Source organism: Perca fluviatilis, chromosome 12 (genome assembly GCF_010015445.1).
Source record: "Perca fluviatilis chromosome 12, GENO_Pfluv_1.0, whole genome shotgun sequence".
Taxonomy (NCBI): Eukaryota; Metazoa; Chordata; class Actinopteri; order Perciformes; family Percidae; genus Perca; species Perca fluviatilis.
Window position 1 is genome coordinate 30,578,634 of NC_053123.1, and position 19,682 is coordinate 30,598,315.

The following is a 19,682-nucleotide window of genomic DNA, read 5'->3' on the forward strand; positions in this document are numbered from 1 at the left end:
ATGCAATTAGTCTCATATTTGACATTTTGACAGGCTTTTATTTTGAAACTACACATCAGAATGTCTTGATACTTAATGGGTCACACCAAGGGGTAGTGTACTATAACCCTTAAGTGGAAATAGTCTGTGATAACGGGGCGTTCCTTTTAAATTGAATCCAAAATCATATGTTCTATGCCTCATATTTGAGACTTTGACAGGCTTTTATTTTGGAAACTATACATCAGAATGTCTTGATACTTACTGGGTCACACTATGGGGTTGTGTACTATAACCCTCAAGTGGAATTATTCTTGATAACCGGGGCTTCCTTTTAAATTGAATCCAAAATCATATCTAATTTGTCTCATATTTCCAGACTTTGAGAGGCTTTTTTGAAACTGTACATCAGAATGTCTTGATACTTAATGGGTCACACCAAGGGGTCGGTACTACAACCCTCAAGTGGAATTAGTCTGTGGGTAACAGGGGCGTTTCCTTTTGAAGTGAATCCAAAATCATATCTAATTTGTCTCATATTTGACTTTGACAGGCTTTTATTTTGAAACTGTAAATCAGAATGTTCTGAAACATTGTAGATCACACCTTGAGAAGGTGTCCTCTCCATCTGATGTGAAATTGGTCTGTGGAAGCTAGGACTTTTATTTTTATAATTTTCTGAATGTGTAGACAAAACAGCTAATATATGAGTTTTGGGGGGTTCTTATTTTGTAAAAAAAATCAAAATAATCTCCTGAAACATTGTAGTTGAAACCTTGAGAAGGAGTCATATCCATCTGAGGTGAAATTGGTCTGTGGAAGCTAGGACTTTTTTTTTTATAATTTTCTGAATGTATGGACAAAACAGCTAATATATGAGCTTTGGGGGGCTCTTATTTTGGAAAACAACATCAGAATGTCCTGAAACATTGTAGTTGACACCTTGAGAAGGTGTCCCCTCCATCTGATGTGAAATTGGTCTGTGGAAGCTAGGACTTTTATTTTTATAATTTTCTGAATGTATGGACAAAACAGCTAATATATGAGCTTTGGGGGGCTCTTATTTTGGAAAACAACATCAGAATGTCCTGAAACATTGTAGTTGACACCTTGAGAAGGTGTCCTCTCCATCTGATGTGAAATTGGTCTGTGGAAGCTAGGACTTTTATTTTTATGATTTTCTGAATGTGTAGACAAAACAGCTAATATATGAGTTTTGGGGGGCTCTTATTTTGGAAAACAACATCAGAATGTCCTGAAACATTGTAGTTGACACCTTGAGAAGGTGTCCTCTCCATCTGAGGTGAAATTGGTCTGTGGAAGCTAGGACTTTTATTTTTATAATTTTCTGAATGTGTAGACAAAACAGCGGTCCTATATGAGTTTTGGGGGCTCTTATTTTGGAAAACAACATCAGAATGTCCCGAAACATTGTAGTTGACACCTTGAGAAGGTTGTCCTATCCATCTGATGTGAAATTGGTCTGTGGAAGCTAGGACTTTTATTTTTTATAATTTTTCGAATGTGTAGAACAAAGCAGCGTATATATGAGTTTTGGGGGGCTCTTATTTTGGAATTCAGCATATCATGCAATGACAGGTTGTGAGGTGTGCTAAAATCTTTCTTTCTCCCTTTCTGACAGACAGACAGACAGAATAAATGAATGGGAAATTGCCTTCGTCGGAAAATTCCCTGTTTTTAGTTTTGACGGTCTCACCGTAATAGCAAGTGTATACGCGCACCGCGAAATATAGGGGTGGCTAGTTTGACCGCTCATTTGGAAGTGGAGGCTGGCTTGACTGCAGTGATCTCTGCAGGGTAAATCCAGACAGCTAGCTAGACTATCTGTCCAATCTGAGTTTTCTTTTACACGACTAAAACTACTTTTGAACGAACACATGTTCCACCAAAACAAGTTCCTTCCCGGGGCTATTTTGCAGCGGCACCGTTGCTCCATCCGGCGCTTAGCAAAATGCCAATAAACCAGAGCACGTTTCTCTCCCATCAGAAGAAGAAGAATGCCTTTTATTGTCACTATACTCATGTACGATGAGATTAAAAGCAACTCCTTTTCCAGTGCCAACATGTACTAAAATAAAGAAATATAACAACATGAAATAAAATAAGTAGTGCAGAAAGACGCTGTGTGTGTGTGTGTGTGTGTGTGTGTGTGTGTGTGTGTGTGTGTGTGTGTGTGTGTGTGTGTGTGTGTGTGTGTGTGTGTGTGTGTGTGTGTGTGTGTGTGTGTGTGTGTGTGTGTGTGTGGTTTTATATACAGTGGGAATCTTAATCTTTTCGTAATCCTGGGAATGCTGTGTGGACTAGCCAGATCCTCCTCCGTAGCATTGTGGAGGAAGGTCTGGCAATGCGAGACTACTTACTTTTCAGGACTTACATGCACGAGTAGCCGGACTGGCTATCAAAAAAAAAAAAAAAGCTTGTATTGAGTTTCATTCCTATCTTTATTCAATATTTTTATTGATTTCACATTCAGATTTTCTAATTCTAAGCCTCAAAACCCTGCTCACTCACAGAGCCACTGTGCTCGTGCTTAGTTTTGCTCTGCTTCTGCTCTCCTTCCTCTCAAACTGTATGCTTGGACTCAAATATATATCGTTGCTTAGACGGATTTCCTGCTCGCAGCTTCAGCTCTTCTCCTCGCACGCAGGCTGCTTCTGTGCGCTCGTAAGTCCTTTTGCTCTTGGACTTCTCCTGCTTTCTCTTAATACGTCCGTGGTTGTAACCAAGCCCCCAGGAACAGCGCCAGACATGGTGCAAACATGGCCATATGTGTGAAATGGGAATGAAACTCCATTAACTTGGATTACACCACACACAAAGGACCGCATTCTCTGTGCAGGACGCCATTACTCCACTATATCTTTTCATAGAAAATCTTTGTGCGCTGCTATATTAATGTGCTAAATATCGAGTACAGCCCCTTCAAAGTCTCAGTAGTTCTTCATGTGCACTATTCCGTTGTATCCTGTGCGTCAGGGTGTCCCAGCTGCTGTCTCTTGCCACTACGCTGTGCTCCCAGGAATCATCCAACCTCGGCCTTCCTGACTTCCCTGTGGACAACCTGCTTCCTGCCCTCCACGTGTTGGTGAGAATCCAGGCCCCTGAAATCTTCCCCACTGTCCCTTTTCAAAGGGGGAGAAAGAAAAAAGGAAAAAAACCGACCCTGTTGGTCCATGGATGCTGGTGTCCAACGCCTGTCTTTTCTGTGTTGTTGCAGAATGCGTTGCCCATGCTGTCCTCCCAGCAGCTAATCCAGAGACTTTACCCCTACAACAGCATCCTGGGCAAGGACGGGCGCACCGCTGTGGAGGGCGTCCTCAGCGTAAGTCAATATGATCCTATCATCTGTACGTGGCGTCACCTAATGTGCATGTTCGATATGATCTGAACATAAGGTAAGATGCATTTTTTTTAAAGGTGTTTATTCTTTCATAGAGATTTGAGCTTTTGGATGGTCGTCGTAAGATAGCCCCCAGCGCCATTTTGAGTGTGTCCAGGACAAAGGACCTTGAGGGCCATGCAGATGTCGCATTACTTGTCGCGGACAAGGATGTCACCTTTCAGGTACCAGTACGCTGGCTATATACAACTACAGTAAAACTACAGCCCCAATCTGGTGGGCAGACCATGTAGACCATGAGTAGTTTGGGGTGCTTTTTTCTGATTGTGGATTGGGGCTTTAAAGGTGCCCTGCCATACAAAACCGTTTTTACTTGCATTTTTTGAAATATCTTAGGTCCATATTTGTTTGTGTTATGTTGCGAATGTGAAAATGAACTGCTACCTCCTCTGTCAGCTCTAGCCACTGAAAATAAATAAGCGGAGAAATCAGGCCAATCACAAAAGCTGGTCAGTCTGACATCATATTGCCTGAGCTCATTACTATTCATTAGCTCGCCCAGTTGGGCTGGGTAAAGGATTCTGACAGCCAGGCTCTCATTGGCTAGCTGTTAGCCAATCAGATTCAAACCGCTTAGCTTGTTGAATATTAATGTGAACTGGCATAAATCGAGCCGAGTCTTCCTGTAGGCTTTCTATACCACGCTAGAATGGCTTGAAACAAGGTAACCAAGGCATTTTTTCCACAAAAAATGTTACAGAGTCCATGGTAGAACTTCACACATTACCACAAAGTAACGAAATATGTGTGGCAGGGCACCTTTAAGGACATAGAGCACCGCCCCTGCTAACCCTAACCCTGCACTGTTAACATCCATGTTGCATCCTGCAGTCTTCATCGTCACTGCCTCCTGCTGGCGCATTGCTGCGTTTCTTGGCGCATCAGTGTCACCTGTAGATCGGTGGATTAGTGTGAAACCATTGGCAGGAACTAGGGCTGTCCTCGGCTAAAGAAAATCATAGTCGACTAACGCTTACACAAACTATGATTTACTTCTAATAAATTAGACGATTTAATTGGGCAGATCTGTAGCAGTTTCTCCCCAAAGAATCAAAGCAAAACTGTGCATGTGCTGTTTATTACAGATGGTGCTCATAAGTTTCTTGCAAATAAGTCATTCTGCATGACATAGCATTAAAAAAATGACTAATCGACTAAAGAAATCGTAGTCAACTAAGACCTGAACAACCGATTAAGCGTGTTTTACAGTAACCGCAGCATATGTGACGTCTTTGTCCAATTATGACTTTACATGTTTATGACAAGACATTCAGTGAGTCATACGTTTCCCAGAGATGTCCATTGTCCCATGACAGGCCACACAGACACACACACACACACACACACACACACACACACACACACACACACACACACACACACACACACACATAGGCAGGCCCACTGTATCAGTAGCCTGACTATCTTATCTCTGACCGATACTCTGTAGAGTCTTTATCTTTATTAGTCTTTAATTCTTCTTCTTGGATGAAAAACAGTGTTTGGTAAATGAGTCAGTGTGTGGGGGGTTTGGGAGAATGGAGATATTCCAGACTTCCAAGACCAGTGGTGCCCATCTTCCAGCCCCCCCCAAAAAATGATTAACTCTTTGAAGTTGTATTGTCTTTATGTGCAGCAGTGAGTCTTTTGGCGTCTAATGTGCAGCGCTGCCTGTATTATATCTCATCGATTGTTTGATAACACTGTGTTGTTGGAAACGTACGGGGTATTTTTTTTGTCCCAGCCGGTGCGTCAGTGATGCTGAGAAGTCTGTGAATCATTGTCTAAAGGAATATTACCCCATAGCTTTTATAGAACGATGAAGCTGCTGGTTGCTCTTTCACGGCTAGTTGTCATCCCCCACCAAACTTCAGGTTCCAGCGGGCGTCAAGGAGCTGCAGCCACCCAACAGTAGCCCTACCTTCATCAGTACACCGAGCCACTCCCAGCTGATGGCTGAGATGATGCAGTCCCACATGGTCAAGGACATATGTCTGATAGGAGCCAAGGTAGCTAACACGTAATGCACAGTATACATCAGTGGAGCTGCAAGGATGAGTCGATTCATTGTCACTTATTAAATTAATCGCCAAGTATTTTATTAATCGATTAATCGTTTTGAGTCATTTTTATGAGAATAAAAGTAAAACTTCTCTGATTGCAGCTTCTTAAATGTGAACATGTTCTAGTTCCTTCTCTCCTCTGTGACAGTAAACTGAATATCTTTGAGTTGTGGACAAAACGAGACATTTGAGGACGTCATCTTGGGCTTTGGGGAACACTTATTCACATTTTTCACCATTTTCTGACATTTTATAGACCAAACAACTGATCGATTAATAGAGAAAACAATCGACAGATTAATCGACAATGAAAATAATTGTCAGCTTGTTAGTTGGAGCCCTAATATGCATACACATACGTACATACATACACATATCGGAGTTGCAGCCCTATACCCCAGTACAGTACATGATGAATGTGATCTCTGGTCTTTAATAAAAATCATTTTTCTATTTTCTAGGGTTGTGGCAAGTCAGTGATCGCAAGAGAGTTTGCTGAGATGCTGGGTTACAGCATAGAGCCGGTCATGCTCTACCAGGTAAATAAAAACTAGTCTTTGAAAGATTCAAATAGTTTCTTTTTTTTTCTGTGTCTGGAGCTATCTGCACTTATCAGTTTTTTGGGGATATGAGTTTATCATGTCAGGGAAAGTGTATCACTGGCAGAGACTCACACCGTTAGTGATCTGGGATGTCATGAAGGACGTTTCAGCCAATAAGGGATGAGGGGTAGTTTCATGAAAGAAGATCTTCTAAAATAGAAATGTTTTTATCAAAATAATCTCTTCTTTCACACGGATTTTCTCCACTTGCGTCACCCTTTTTTCTTTTCTTTTTTCATTCATTTGTTTTCATCAAAAGCAACTTTATACAGCAAAAGTAATGCAAATAGATTCTCTACATAATCAGCTGACCCAAACGGAATCTGCCATTTGTCTTCAGCGGTGATCCAGAATGAAAATCTGCAGAATTTAATTTTTGTTTTTCTGCTTAGGCTGGAGATGTGTTAAAGGGATGGTTCGGAGTAATTTCTGCGCACGATCTCGCGCGATCACCCGGTGTACCAAAAAACTTTTTCAGCAGGAGATCGCGCAAGATCCCGCACAGAGCACGGCATCTATTGGTGGAAGAGACCGGTAAAGTAGTTTAGAAGGAGCAAAACTTTCCAATGACTCTTTTTATGAGTATAGAACCTATTTGTACTACAGTAGAAGTTTGGTACCATTCCGGGCATTATTAGTGGGGTCATTTACAAGATACACAGTTGGTTCCATTAGCAGCAGCACTAAGCCATTCGCCTGATAGCGCTAACTCACCCAATGTTCGACCCAGGGAAGAAAGCTTCTGGGGGGGGTGTTTGGCTCGAGGTCATGGTGCAAAGGACCCTAGGGTGAAATTACTCTGAATCATCACTTTAACATTCTGAGGTATTTTATTTTATTTATTTTTTAAATCTGTGTGAAATTCTGTGGAATTTCCCTGATAATCAGTTGGTTAATTTCTGCCAGTCAATAAAAAATTATTGTTTACACAGTAATGAAGATAATGGTTTAAGCATTATACTATCCAAATTCACGTAAATTGTAACTCTTGAGTTTGGATGAGAATAAATCTCACAAATGTAAAGCCAGGGAAGGTACAGTATAATGGGATGGAGTAAATGTATGTAGGATTAGGACAGCAGTTTGGCTAAAAGACCCACATCTGGCTTCCATTACCTGGGCCGCGTGCGTGCGTGCGTGTGTGTTTATGGGGATTGTAGTCATCCGGGTGACGATTGTGCAGGAAACGTGTCCACTGAAGACTTACAGTATTAATGCATCATGCTGCAGCTATTTTTAGCTGTCTGAGGTCAGGGGTGGCTTGTGCTGCTGGGAGTTGCAGAATCCTTCGCCGGGAAAGTCATCTTGTCAGCCCTGAAAATACCATTTTTGGAAAACAAAGTGACATGTAAGGCTAGGGTGGAATATAAATATATTATTTGTTGGTGTGTGTCCTTCAATGGAAAAAAAATAAAAACCCATAAAAATAACAAAAGCCCTTTCCCTCTTTTGCATGCAAAAATGAACAAAAATCCCCCCACATGTAAATTTCAGAGGAGCAGTTTTCCTTGGAGACAGACAGACAGTCATGATGTCAATTAATTAGTAGGATACCAGAGAGAGTGAGGAGACTTCACGATAGCACCAAATGGAAAATATAGAGCCGGTTTTTGACTTAATGCAAGATGTCTTCTTGCTGTGGAGCGGTTAGCAGATCAGTAATCACTGCCTGGAACAAATTGTGCAACTCCGCTTGTCTTCCCTCCTCTTCCCTCTGTCTCTGCTGTGACACGGCAGCGTGATAGTGAACATGACAGTCTTCCTCCACAGGCTTCCCCCCGCCCCCCCGTACACAAATGTGCCATTAGCTGTTATCTGTAAAGCAGAGATATCAAATTTAGCAGCAGGGCAAGGTCATGTGGGGAGAAAAATCTGAGAAAATCTTTCCAGTGTATCATTGCAAGAATATCTATCTATCTATCTATCTATCTATCTATCTATCTATCTATTATCTATCTATCTATCTATCTATCTATCTATCTATCTATCTATCTATCTATCTATCTATCTATCTTAATTTCGTCAGACGAAATGAGCCTAAATATGTTCGTCACAACCTTTTTTTCCATGACTAAGACGAGACGATGACGAGACTGCACCAATGTCCAAAAACACTGACTAAGACTAAATTAACATGCATTATTGTTGACTAAAAAAGACAAGACTAAAATGTTTTGCATAAAATAAAAACTAAGATGAAATTTCTCTTCATTTTCGTCTACATTCATTTCTACTTTTTCATCATGAGATAAAATATTCAGCTGTTACTAGGGTTGGGTACCGAGACCCGGTGCTAATACGGCACAGGTGCCTTAATGACCAGTATCTACCGGACCGAATAGCAACGTGGATTTCGGTGCCTCATTACGGTGCCACTTAAATGTCTGCGCTTCTCTCTGATTCTCCTAATCAGACTTTAGAGGCAACCGAAACATTGCCGCATAGTTAAACGCTAGTTAACACTACACTTGGCTCAGGTAACGTTAGCCTACCTATGGTAGCAGCTGGAGTAAACGTGGTTAAAGGTCCCATGACATACTGCTTTTTGGATGCTTTTATATAGACCTTAGTGGTCCCCTAATACTGTATCTGAAGTCTCTTTTATATAGACCTTAGTGGTCCCCTAATACTGTATCTGAAGTCTCTTTTATATAGACCTTAGTGGTCCCCTAATACTGTATCTGAAGTCTCTTTTATATAGACCTTAGTGGTCCCCTAATACTGTATCTGAAGTCTCTTTTATATAGACCTTAGTGGTCCCCTAATACTGTATCTGAAGTCTCTTTTATATAGGCCTTAGTGGTCCCCTAATACTGTATCTGAAGTCTCTTTTATATAGACTTTAGTGGTCCCCTAATACTGTATCTGAAGTCTCTTTTATATAGGCCTTAGTGGTCCCCTAATACTGTATCTGAAGTCTCTTTTATATAGACCTTAGTGGTCCCCTAATACTGTATCTGAAGTCTCTTTTATATAGGCCTTAGTGGTCCCCTAATACTGTATCTGAAGTCTCTTTTATATAGACCTTAGTGGTCCCCTAATACTGTATCTGAAGTCTCTTTTTATATAGGCCTTAGTGGTCCCCTAATACTGTATCTGAAGTCTCTTTTATATAGACCTTAGTGGTCCCCTAATACTGTATCTGAAGTCTCTTTTATATAGGCCTTAGTGGTCCCCTAATACTGTATCTGAAGTCTCTTTTATATAGGCCTTAGTGGTCCCCTAATACTGTATCTGAAGTCTCTTTTATATAGACCTTAGTGGTCCCCTAATACTGTATCTGAAGTCTCTTTTATATAGACCTTAGTGGCCCCTAATACTGTATCTGAAGTCTCTTTTATATAGACCTTAGTGGCCCCTAATACTGTATCTGAAGTCTCTTTCCAGAAATCCAGCCTTGGTGCAGAATTACAGCCACTAGAGCCAGTCCCACAATGACCTCTCCTTAGAATGTGCCATTTCTGTGTCTGTAGCTTTATCCAGTGGTTGTTTTTGTCGTTTAACAGGAATTTACTGGTGAAATAAGAGGCTCGATATTTATATAACTTTATATAATTTATTTTTATATAACTATTTGACTGAAATGGTTATCAGAAATAATCTCAGAAATAATTTGTTATTTAAAAAAAGACTAAAATGTTTTGACTAAAACTAGACTAAAATGACGAGACTTTTAGTCGACTAAAACTTGAGCAACAAAAAAATGATATGTGAATGACTAAATAAATATATAATATATAAATATGGACATTTGGCACAAGACTAAGACTAAATTAAAAATAGGTGACAAAATGAACACTACTATCTCTCTCTCTCTCTCTCTCTCTCTCTCTCTCTCTCTCTCTCTCTCTCTCTCTCTCTCTCTCTCTCTCACTTTATCCAGTTCCATTGTTTGATAGTCAACACACCAGCACACTGAGCCACTTCCCACGTTGCTCTCAATCCCTTCACCTCCCTTAACTTTTGTCACTTGGTGTCCATTTCCTTCCTCCTTCACTTCCAGGACATGACAGCCAGGGACCTTCTGCAGCAGAGGTGCACTCTCCCTAACGGAGACACAGCGTGGAGGCCGTCTCCGCTTGTCACCGCTGCCATCGAGGGCAAGCTGCTGGTTCTGGACGGTATACACAGGGTCAACCTGGGAACCCTGGCTGTGCTATCTAGGTACTTTAGTTAGTTAAAAAAAATATACAGTCTACATTATTTACTCGCTGTCTTATTTTTTTTTTTAGAATGCTTTGATATTTTTGCTTTAATTATTATTATTTTCAGAGGTTAAGGGAGCTGGTGCTGTACGTGTCAAATATAGACAAACACACACTTACATACGCTGCCCAGCTCATTCTACTGTGTCTTTGTGTCCCAGGTTACTCCATGACAGGGAGTTGGATCTGTACGATGGGACCAGGCTGCTGAGGTGGGACAGGTACCAGACACTAAAGGAACAACTGCAGTTCACTGACCAGCAACTGCAAGAGAGGTACATACTTCAATCACACATGCATACACAGGGGTTCGTGGGTTATGTGTGGGGAAAGTACATTTAGGAGCATTTTTGAATCTGTGTTTGCTTCAAACATGAAAACATGACAGTTGTGGTCAGTGTCACATTGTCACAATAACTGCATTCAGCATGAGTGAGAGAGACAAATGAAGAGGGAAGCTGAGAGTAAAGACCAAAATAGTATTCAAGTGCTCATATTATGCTTTTTGGCATTTTCCCTTTCCTTTATTGTGTTATATATCTTTTTTTGTGCATGTAATAGGCTTCCAAAGTGAAAAGTCCCCCCCCAAAGGGACTTACCATCTCCAACAGAAAACACTGTTCACAAACTGCTCCAAACAGCTCTGTTGTAGTCCAGCCTTTACTTCAGAGACAGACGTGGTCACTTTGTAACCCACGTTATAATGCTCGCCTAGCTGCTAGCGTGGCACGCCCTCATACTCTGCTTCTGACTGGCTAGTAGTCCTTATCTAGGTACTGTCAGGGCACGCCCTCATACTCTGCTTCTGACTGGCTAGTAGTCCTTACCTAGCTACTGAGCATGTGCGACTCCCAACAAAGTTGGAACAGAAGTGAGATGCCTCACTCTGTAGCTAAAACAGAGAGCTCAACACACAGGGTGAAAAGAGGAGCTGCAGCAATGTGCAGTACAACTAAAATATGGTGTTTTTTGAAAATTAAACCATGTAATCCTATTCTGAAATGAGCATAATATGAGCACTTTCAAGGTAAACTAAGAGATGGAAAGAGGGTGACATTGAGATTTATGAAGCTGGCTCTGTGTCTGACCTCAGTGTTCCGCTTACAGTCACATAGATGAAGAGGAGAGTGATGCGATTAGTTTTCATATCATCTGACTTCTTCTGAGCCTCCTGTCAGGTTCTATTCCATCCCTGCTGACCGCGGTGCTTAAAGCACTGAATATTCCCTTTTGCGCATGCGCAGTTCAAGTATGTATACCAACAATGTCACTTGTGACCCCTGGATGACCCGAGAGAGGCTATATCTTCCGGATGTCATCAGGGGATCTGCTCCTACCGAATCTTCTCGTGGGATCACGAGGATTCCGAGTGTCAGAGCGCTCTGGCGGTCATTCAGGATTCATAGAACCGTAGTTACATTCATAACTTTTGTTTTGCCAGGTGTTCAGACTGAAAATAGCCCAAGGTTAAAGGAATGCTTGGGTCTGCAGTGGTGGGAAGTGTTGGAAATCTGGTCTAGGAAGGTCAGTTTTAATAATAGTCTTCAAAGTGTGAAGGCTTTTTAGAGACCAGAACACTGGACCGTGTTTTATAAGACTATGACACAGCATTTGACACTGTTTTACTGCTGGCATTAATGTATTGTATGTGAATGACCGTTGTTGGTCTTGACCTTAACTGTTCCCCGTGTTTGACTCATGAAGTGTGTGTCTGTGTGTGTGTGTGTGTGTGTGTGTGTGTGTGTGTGTGTGTCTGTCTGTGTGAGCGTGCGCGTGCATATACGGACTCTTAAAAACCCACCTAAGCTGGCAGGAAGGATGTTTGTGGTGGGACGTCTGGGCTGAAAAAACCCACTTCCTCTTCCTACTCTCCTGTGGCTCAGAAAAGTGTGTGTGTGTGTGTGTGTGTGTGTGTGTGTGTGTGTGTGTGTGTGTGTGTGTGTGTGTGTGTGTGTGTGTGTGTGTGTGTGTGTGTGTGTGTGTGTGTGTGTGTGTGTGTGTGTGTGTGTGTGTGTGTGTGTGTACGCACCAGGATTCTATTGTGCATTACAGTGCAGTTTTTCTTTGAATATCCAGTTCAACATGTTAGGTTCCTCGTTTAGCAAAACAATAGATATGACAAAGTCAGAGACGGATAAGAAAGAACCAGCAAGTTGCTAGGCAACAGAATGTGTACATATGAGTGTACATACAGTATATACTGTGTGTGTGTCTGTGTGTGTGTGGGTTGGAGGTCTGCACAGGACTGTTTTTTTTCTTTTCTTCCTTCACTTTTGCTCATCCCGCAATGAAAACAAGACCCATGCAGCCTAATTTTGCTTAAGGCCGTGGATTAAAAAGTTATGGACGGCGTCCCTCTTCCCCTGACAGTTAATGTTGTTTCCCGTGGCAACAGATGGAAACCACATGCTGGACTTCAGAGCACCAAACTGTTACCATTTCCCATTTAGATTTGGATTGGATGGCAATTTTGTTTAAATGTTATTGATGTTTAGATTAAATCAGTGTAACTGACTATGTTGAAAGACTTAAGTAGAGAGACCAAGGCAGGGAGAAAGTGAGACGGACAAAACCCAAACTTACCTTTTTTTTTATTTTGTAACGCATCGATGGATAGTGGAACACAGTGCATGATTATAACGGCCTCTCATATCCCCGTATATGAAATGTCTCCCCCCCCCCTCCCCCACGCTCACGACGATGATGGTTAGCGGCCGCCTCCGCCCACTCCCGAGTACAAATATGCCGTTGCGGAGTGGGTGTCTCTGTGGGGTGATAGAAAGGGACTTTGCTGTCTTCTTGTATCAGAGGATCACACAGCCAGCTGTCAAAAGTCATGCTCTTGTCTCTGACATAGATTGGGGTGACACAACCACCCACACACACACACACCCACACACACACACACGCACCCGCACACACACACACACACACACACACACACACATGCACACACACACACACACACACACACACACACACACACACACACACACACACACACATCCGTGACAAACACCATGTGCACCTGCACTCTACATCCACTTGAACACGGCTGAACAGATGTCTAACTGTGTGTGTGTTTTTTTTTTTTCAGATCAATCTTCCCCATCCATCCATCATTCAGGGTGCTGGCCCTGGCGGAGCCCCCCATTGTGGGTGCCAGTACAAACAGCAGCAGAGGTCAGCAGTGGTTGGGCCCAGAGCTGCTCACTATGTTCCTCTACCACACTGTCAGCCCTATGGCTAGAGCAGAGGAGATGAAGCTCATACAGGGACTGGTGAGACACACACACACACACACACACACACACACACACACACACACACACACACACACACACACACACACACACACACACACTACATTTAATCGTATTTCTTTGGTTTGCCTTGTCTATTTAAATCAAGGAATTTGAAAAAAGGTTGTATTTTACAGAAGGGACCCGTGTACACAAACATGTACCTAACTTGTAAAGATGTTTGCTATTTTTATTTTTATTTAAAGCTACAGGAAACCAAAAGGAGCGACATGTTAATTAATAGGTGTTAATTGTGCACTATGAGCAGCTCCTAGAAATGTCTTTAATAATGCGTATTCGCTTCCCTGCTTTTTCTTGAATTGTATCATCTTCTGTTTCTTGCCTCAAAGCTTGTGAACAGTTGCAAAATTGTTTTGTGAGAGACATGAAAGCTTCCGAATATGAAACGCTGCCTTTGATGTGTGAGTCACTGGAGAGAGGGAAGCGAGACTTGCCAACTTCTGTGTCGAGTTTAGCTTACAGTGCAGAGGCCATTACAGGGTAGGGAAAATTATATTTATACGCAGGGCTCCTTACAGCCAGGAGAAACTGAGTTAGTAAACAAGGTATAGTGCCCGGATGCGACAGTACATTCATCATTGGCCTTTTGTGCAGCTCAGCAACAAGAGTTTTTTCCAAAACAAATTGTGACCTGGCAGTGATACTGTAACGTGTAACGTTAAACAACTTGTTGGCCTCACACACAAACACACACATTTGCACACCAAGTGAGATGCAGACCTTGTTTGGCCATTCTCTGGGACGTTGTGTTGCATGGTTATGTTCACCTGAGGTCTATCAATTCCATACTGTTAGTTGTTGGGTTAAAAGGGCTGAAGCAGCTCAGTAGCATTGTGGGTTTTGACCGTTGAAAGGGAATCTGGCTCAAACGTAAAAGTTAATTTGTGTGTGGTTCCTCGGTCATCTTCAGGCTGTGGTGTTGGCCTGGTGTGGCCTCTGGGCTATAGAAGGGGTGAAAGTTATGGGAAACTTTACCATTACATGATTAGCATCTTAACCACTCAACCACCAAGACGCCTGGTGCTTTGTTGTTTGGGGTCTTAAAGGACAAATCCAGCTCAAAATGTCAGTAAAGTACACGTATACATGCGGGCGCCATCTTGGGGAAGCAGTCACGACCAGTCGAACGACGAACGCCGTGCAACCAGTAACCAGTAACATAGCTCAAGCACGGCGTTCGTCATTCGACTGGTCGTGACTGTTTTTCCAAAATGGCGACCGCCTGTATACTGTCTTTCTAAACTATCTTTTTAATAAACTGTCTGTACAATTACAAAGTTCTCAATGCTTCGGTTTACATGTAGGGACCCTCATTATGCTACCGTGGAAGTGTGGTGCTAATTTGAGTCTTGTTAGTGGTGTAGAAATAGATTTCTTTTTACTTTACCCATGCCCCGACTACTAGCTTTATAAGCTAATTGGCGGTTTGCGCAAAAACTGGTCACATTCGATTAGCATGAAAACATATCCCAGAGAACGGTCGACTCAGTACACGTTATTAACCCCTAGGTTCATTTTGCGCTGGATTTGTCCTTTAAAGGTCCCATGGCATGAAAATGTCACTTTATGAGTTTTTTTAACATTAATATGAGTTCCCCCAGCCTGCCTATGGTCCCCCAGTGGCTAGAAATGGTGATAGGTGTAAACCGAGCCCTGGGTATCCTGCTCTGTCTTTGAGAAAAAGAAAGCTCAGATGGGCCGATCTGAAATCTTCTCCTTATGAGGTCATAAGGAGCAAGGTTACCCCTTTCTGCTCGCGCCCAGAGAATTTGGCCCACCCATGAGAGAGAGACATCATGGCTTTCAAACGAGCAAAGTGGCAGTTGGTCAGGCGCCACCCCACCCCCACCTTGCCCCCCCCCTCCCCTCTCTCCTCCTCAATAGCTACAGACACAGAAATGGCACATCCTTAGGAAAGCTCATTGTGGGACTGGCTCTAGTGGTTGTAATTCTGCACCAAGGCTGAATTTTGGGAAAGAGACTTCAGATACAGTATTAGGGGACCACTAAGGTCTATATAAAAGAGACTTCAGATACAGTATTAGGGGACCATTAAGGTCTATATAAAAGAGACTTCAGATACAGTATTAGGGGACCACTAAGGTCTATATAAAAGAGACTTCAGATCCAGTATTAGGGGACCACTAAGGTCTATATAAAAGAGACTTCAGATACAGTATTAGGGGACCACTAAGGTCTATATAAAAGAGACTTCAGATACAGTATTAGGGGACCACTAAGGTCTATATAAAAGAGACTTCAGATACAGTATTAGGGGACCACTAAGGTCTATATAAAAGAGACTTCAGATCCAGTATTAGGGGACCACTAAGGTCTATATAAAAGAGACTTCAGATCCAGTATTAGGGGACCACTAAGGTCTATATAAAAGAGACTTCAGATCCAGTATTAGGGGACCACTAAGGTCTATATAAAAGAGACTTCAGATCCAGTATTAGGGGACCACTAAGGTCTATATAAAAGAGACTTCAGATACAGTATTAGGGGACCACTAAGGTCTATATAAAAGAGACTTCAGATACAGTATTAGGGGACCACTAAGGTCTATATAAAAGAGACTTCAGTTACAGTATTAGGGGACCACTAAGGTCTATATAAAAGAGACTTCAGTTACAGTATTAGGGGACCACTAAGGCCTATATAAAAGCATCCAAAGAGCAGCATGTCATGGGACCTTTAATGTGGTTGCATGGTCTTCTTGATTTCATTTGTATCTAATTCCAGCTAACTACCTGGAATCTAGATCTTGATGAGAAATGGCAATAAACTGTGTTGAGTTTTAACTGTTATGCAATGTTTAAGTGTTGTGCTTTGCAGAGCACATCATGCATTTGTTTTTATTATTTTATCCGTGACGGGAAGGCTAAATAACCTTGTATAATGAAATACAGTCCAACAGCAACACAAACTACCTCCTCCAAAATGAGCATACAGTTGAATCAACCCCTCTACAACAGACCATTATAACCATCATGGAGGAGGATTTATAGCAGGACTGTTGTGTTACACTGCATTAGTTTTGAGCTAGGTGTACCTCACAAACTGGCAGCTGAAAAAAAAAAAAAAATCCTTCTGGATCAGGATTTCTGTATCTCAAATCCACTTCTCTCCTTATGTAAGTACCATCCTCTTCATCAGCCTTCTCTTTCTTTTCCTCTCACTTTGTAGACTCCTCATGTTCCAAAGGAAGCAGCCGAGCAGCTACTGCACCTCACACACAGTCTCCGCAAGACAAACGACGCCACAGTAAGTGTGTGTGCGTGTGTGCTCTCACCAGTGTGTTTTACGTGTGTGGTGTATGTGAAGTAATTTATTTGTGTATGCTGTGTGTCTCCAGGCCCAGTCTCTGGCCTCTTCTCTCTCCACCAGACAGCTGTTGAGGATCTGTCGCCGTCTCTCTCAGTACCCCGAGGAGAGCATCGCTCACGCTGTCAATAAGGCTTGTCTTTCTAGGTACACACACACACACACACACACACACACACACACACACACACACACACACACACACTTAAATCCCTACTGTGTATCTTGATTGTAATGCACTTCGTTCATGTTTGATACAAAGTGATTTTTGAGTGCAATATGATTTTGTGCCCCGGTGATTTCATTGTGAGCTTGTGTGTTTTAGGTTCCTGCCCAGCCTAGCCCGGGCCTCTCTTGATAAAAGCCTCGCCAACTGCTCCATACAGGACACCCCCGATCCTGCTGAACACACTCGTGACTTCAGCTGTAAGTCCCACTCCGCTATCTAGACGAGATAAATTCAACTACTCACTGTTTCCAAATACATTTCATAGCGTACAGAGCGTTTTGCAGTTTAATTAGCAGGTGGTTGACAGTGTCAGCTGTTGTTTCCTGTGCTAAAGAAAATGTAAGTGACAGTAATATTAATGCGCTGCAAGAAACGATTCATTTCATTGTCGATTTAATCTGTCGATTGTTTTCTCCGTTGATCGATTAGATGTTTGGTCGATAAAATGTCAGAAAATGGTGAAAAATGGCCATCAGTGTTATATTAACTCTTAAATATATTAGCTCTTAAATGTTTACATTTAAGAAGCTGGAATCTGAGAATCTTGACTTTAAATGGATTGTCAAAATAGTTGGCGATTAATTTCATAGTTGACAACCAATCGATTCATCTTTGCAGCTCTAATACATATGCATGTGTACATGTATATACACTTTTTTATATACAAACTTGTGTCCGTACATAGTGGTCAAATGTTTATGTTTACCTTGTTCAGCTCTGTCGTATGTCTATTTCTGTGTGTGTACTTTGAGAGCAACAATAAGCCGGACACAAATTCCCTTTATGCGTACGCACATACTTGGCCGTTAAAGCTGATTCCGAAAATTGAAGATGACAAAGCGTCAGAAGCATACGTATCTTTATAAACTGGGGTTAAACAATGGGTTCACAACTCCGTAGGTTGCAGGGCTGCAAGTCACAATGTGGGTTGGGTTGGGGGATAAGGAGCGAGTTCCCTGCATCAGTAAATTTTGATTGAAGAAGCTGCTTAGCACTAGTGGAGTTGCTTAGTAACACAGAGCAGAAGACTATATAGAAGCCCCCTAGTGACACACACACACACACACACACACACACACACACACACACACACACACACACACACACACACACACAGTGACTGCATCTCCTGTGTCTGTCCAGGTTCGGTGAAGGATGGCGTGCTGACGATTGGCAGCGCGTCTGCTCCAGTGTACGACGCCGATGACAAAATGAAGGTTCCAGACGTGCTCTTCTACGATAATCTCCAGGTAATTACACACTAAACTCACAACCAAATTAAACATATATCAGTCTGAACTAAATTAGGGCTGCACGATATGAGGAAAATATCTAATTGCGATTATTTTTGACTGATATTGCCATTGCGATGTGATTGACAATACTGGAGGGAATGATACATTTTTTTTTTTGCGAGGATCTGTACCAAACAAAGATGTTTTTCTTCAGTCTGTAGGATAGGATGTGTAGGCCGGGACGTCTCTGCAGCACCACAATACTTTATTTTAGAATGGTTTGACACATATTTTGCCTTTAACAAATATTGCGCTAGCGATTTGGATATTGCACTAGTCCATGTTGCGATTTCGATAAAATTGCAATTAATTGTGCAGCCCTAAACCAAATCTGTAACTGCAAGACAACATTACACCAAACGTTGTGTGATTGTCAAAGGCATTTATTTCCAGGACATGACCCAGATTTGACCACATGAGAAAAAAAAAAAAAAAAAGATGGATTAATAACAATAAAGAATAATTCGATTTTGTTTATTTTCTCTCCAACTGAGAAAGCTCACTCAGTGTATTCTTCACAACACAATATTCATTGCATCGTTCATTCTTTCTTCCTTGTTCCTTTTTATTTGTTTGTCTCTGTCCCAGTTGCATTGTGTGACATTATTTCATTATGAAGGATTTGACTTTTCGTGCTGGTATTAGCTGATATTTCCCAGGGCCAGGCTCTTGTGTTGTTCCTTCTTGGTCCTTTTCAGATACACTGAAGTCTCAGGGATGCTTATCTCTCTCCTGGCAGTAAAATCTGCCCCGGCCACTACACTGTAGCTGACCTCTGATTGCTGTTATTGGTGGATTTTATTGGATAAGAAATCAATCTGACTTTAATTCTTGCTGTATTTCTCTGTGTGTAAAGCAGGAAATGCACTTTTTTAAAAATTTTATTTCATTGAATGTTGAAAAGAGCCAAAGTCATGCAAAATCCGTATAATACATACCTTAAAACCATAAACCGTCGTTCTTTAGAGAGTCAGGCTGTTTCAGACAGGATGGAAGCAGAGAAAAGTCGGGTATGTTGGGGTTTGCCAGTTCTTTTGTAACTTTCAAGCAACCAAAATACGACAGTCACCCCCGCTTCATGCGGTGCTTGTCCAAGTGTGCATACCGTAGGCGTGAAAACGGGCAGAACCACACATTCCTCGCAGTCCTACTTTTGCATGCTGAATGCTCGCCTCTGTGCTGGCAGCGATCAGAGGCAGCGGGCTTCCAGAAAAACACACAGGACGAAAGCAGCCAAA

General features: G+C 42.0%; 1 protein-coding gene across 1 annotated transcript in view; it reads left to right on the forward strand.

Annotated features, from left to right (window-relative positions):
* The window catches only part of vwa8 (von Willebrand factor A domain containing 8), a 128,478-nt gene that overhangs the window by 32,459 nt on the left and 76,337 nt on the right, over positions 1 to 19,682 (forward strand). Inside the window, exons 8-19 of the mRNA XM_039817835.1 lie at positions 2,977 to 3,085; positions 3,218 to 3,322; positions 3,436 to 3,564; positions 5,275 to 5,409; positions 5,925 to 6,002; positions 10,069 to 10,229; positions 10,432 to 10,545; positions 13,368 to 13,551; positions 16,783 to 16,860; positions 16,952 to 17,067; positions 17,246 to 17,346; positions 18,293 to 18,399. Of these exons, the coding sequence (XP_039673769.1) occupies positions 2,977 to 3,085; positions 3,218 to 3,322; positions 3,436 to 3,564; positions 5,275 to 5,409; positions 5,925 to 6,002; positions 10,069 to 10,229; positions 10,432 to 10,545; positions 13,368 to 13,551; positions 16,783 to 16,860; positions 16,952 to 17,067; positions 17,246 to 17,346; positions 18,293 to 18,399 (1,417 nt within the window). The remainder of the gene's footprint in view (positions 1 to 2,976; positions 3,086 to 3,217; positions 3,323 to 3,435; positions 3,565 to 5,274; positions 5,410 to 5,924; positions 6,003 to 10,068; positions 10,230 to 10,431; positions 10,546 to 13,367; positions 13,552 to 16,782; positions 16,861 to 16,951; positions 17,068 to 17,245; positions 17,347 to 18,292; positions 18,400 to 19,682) is intronic.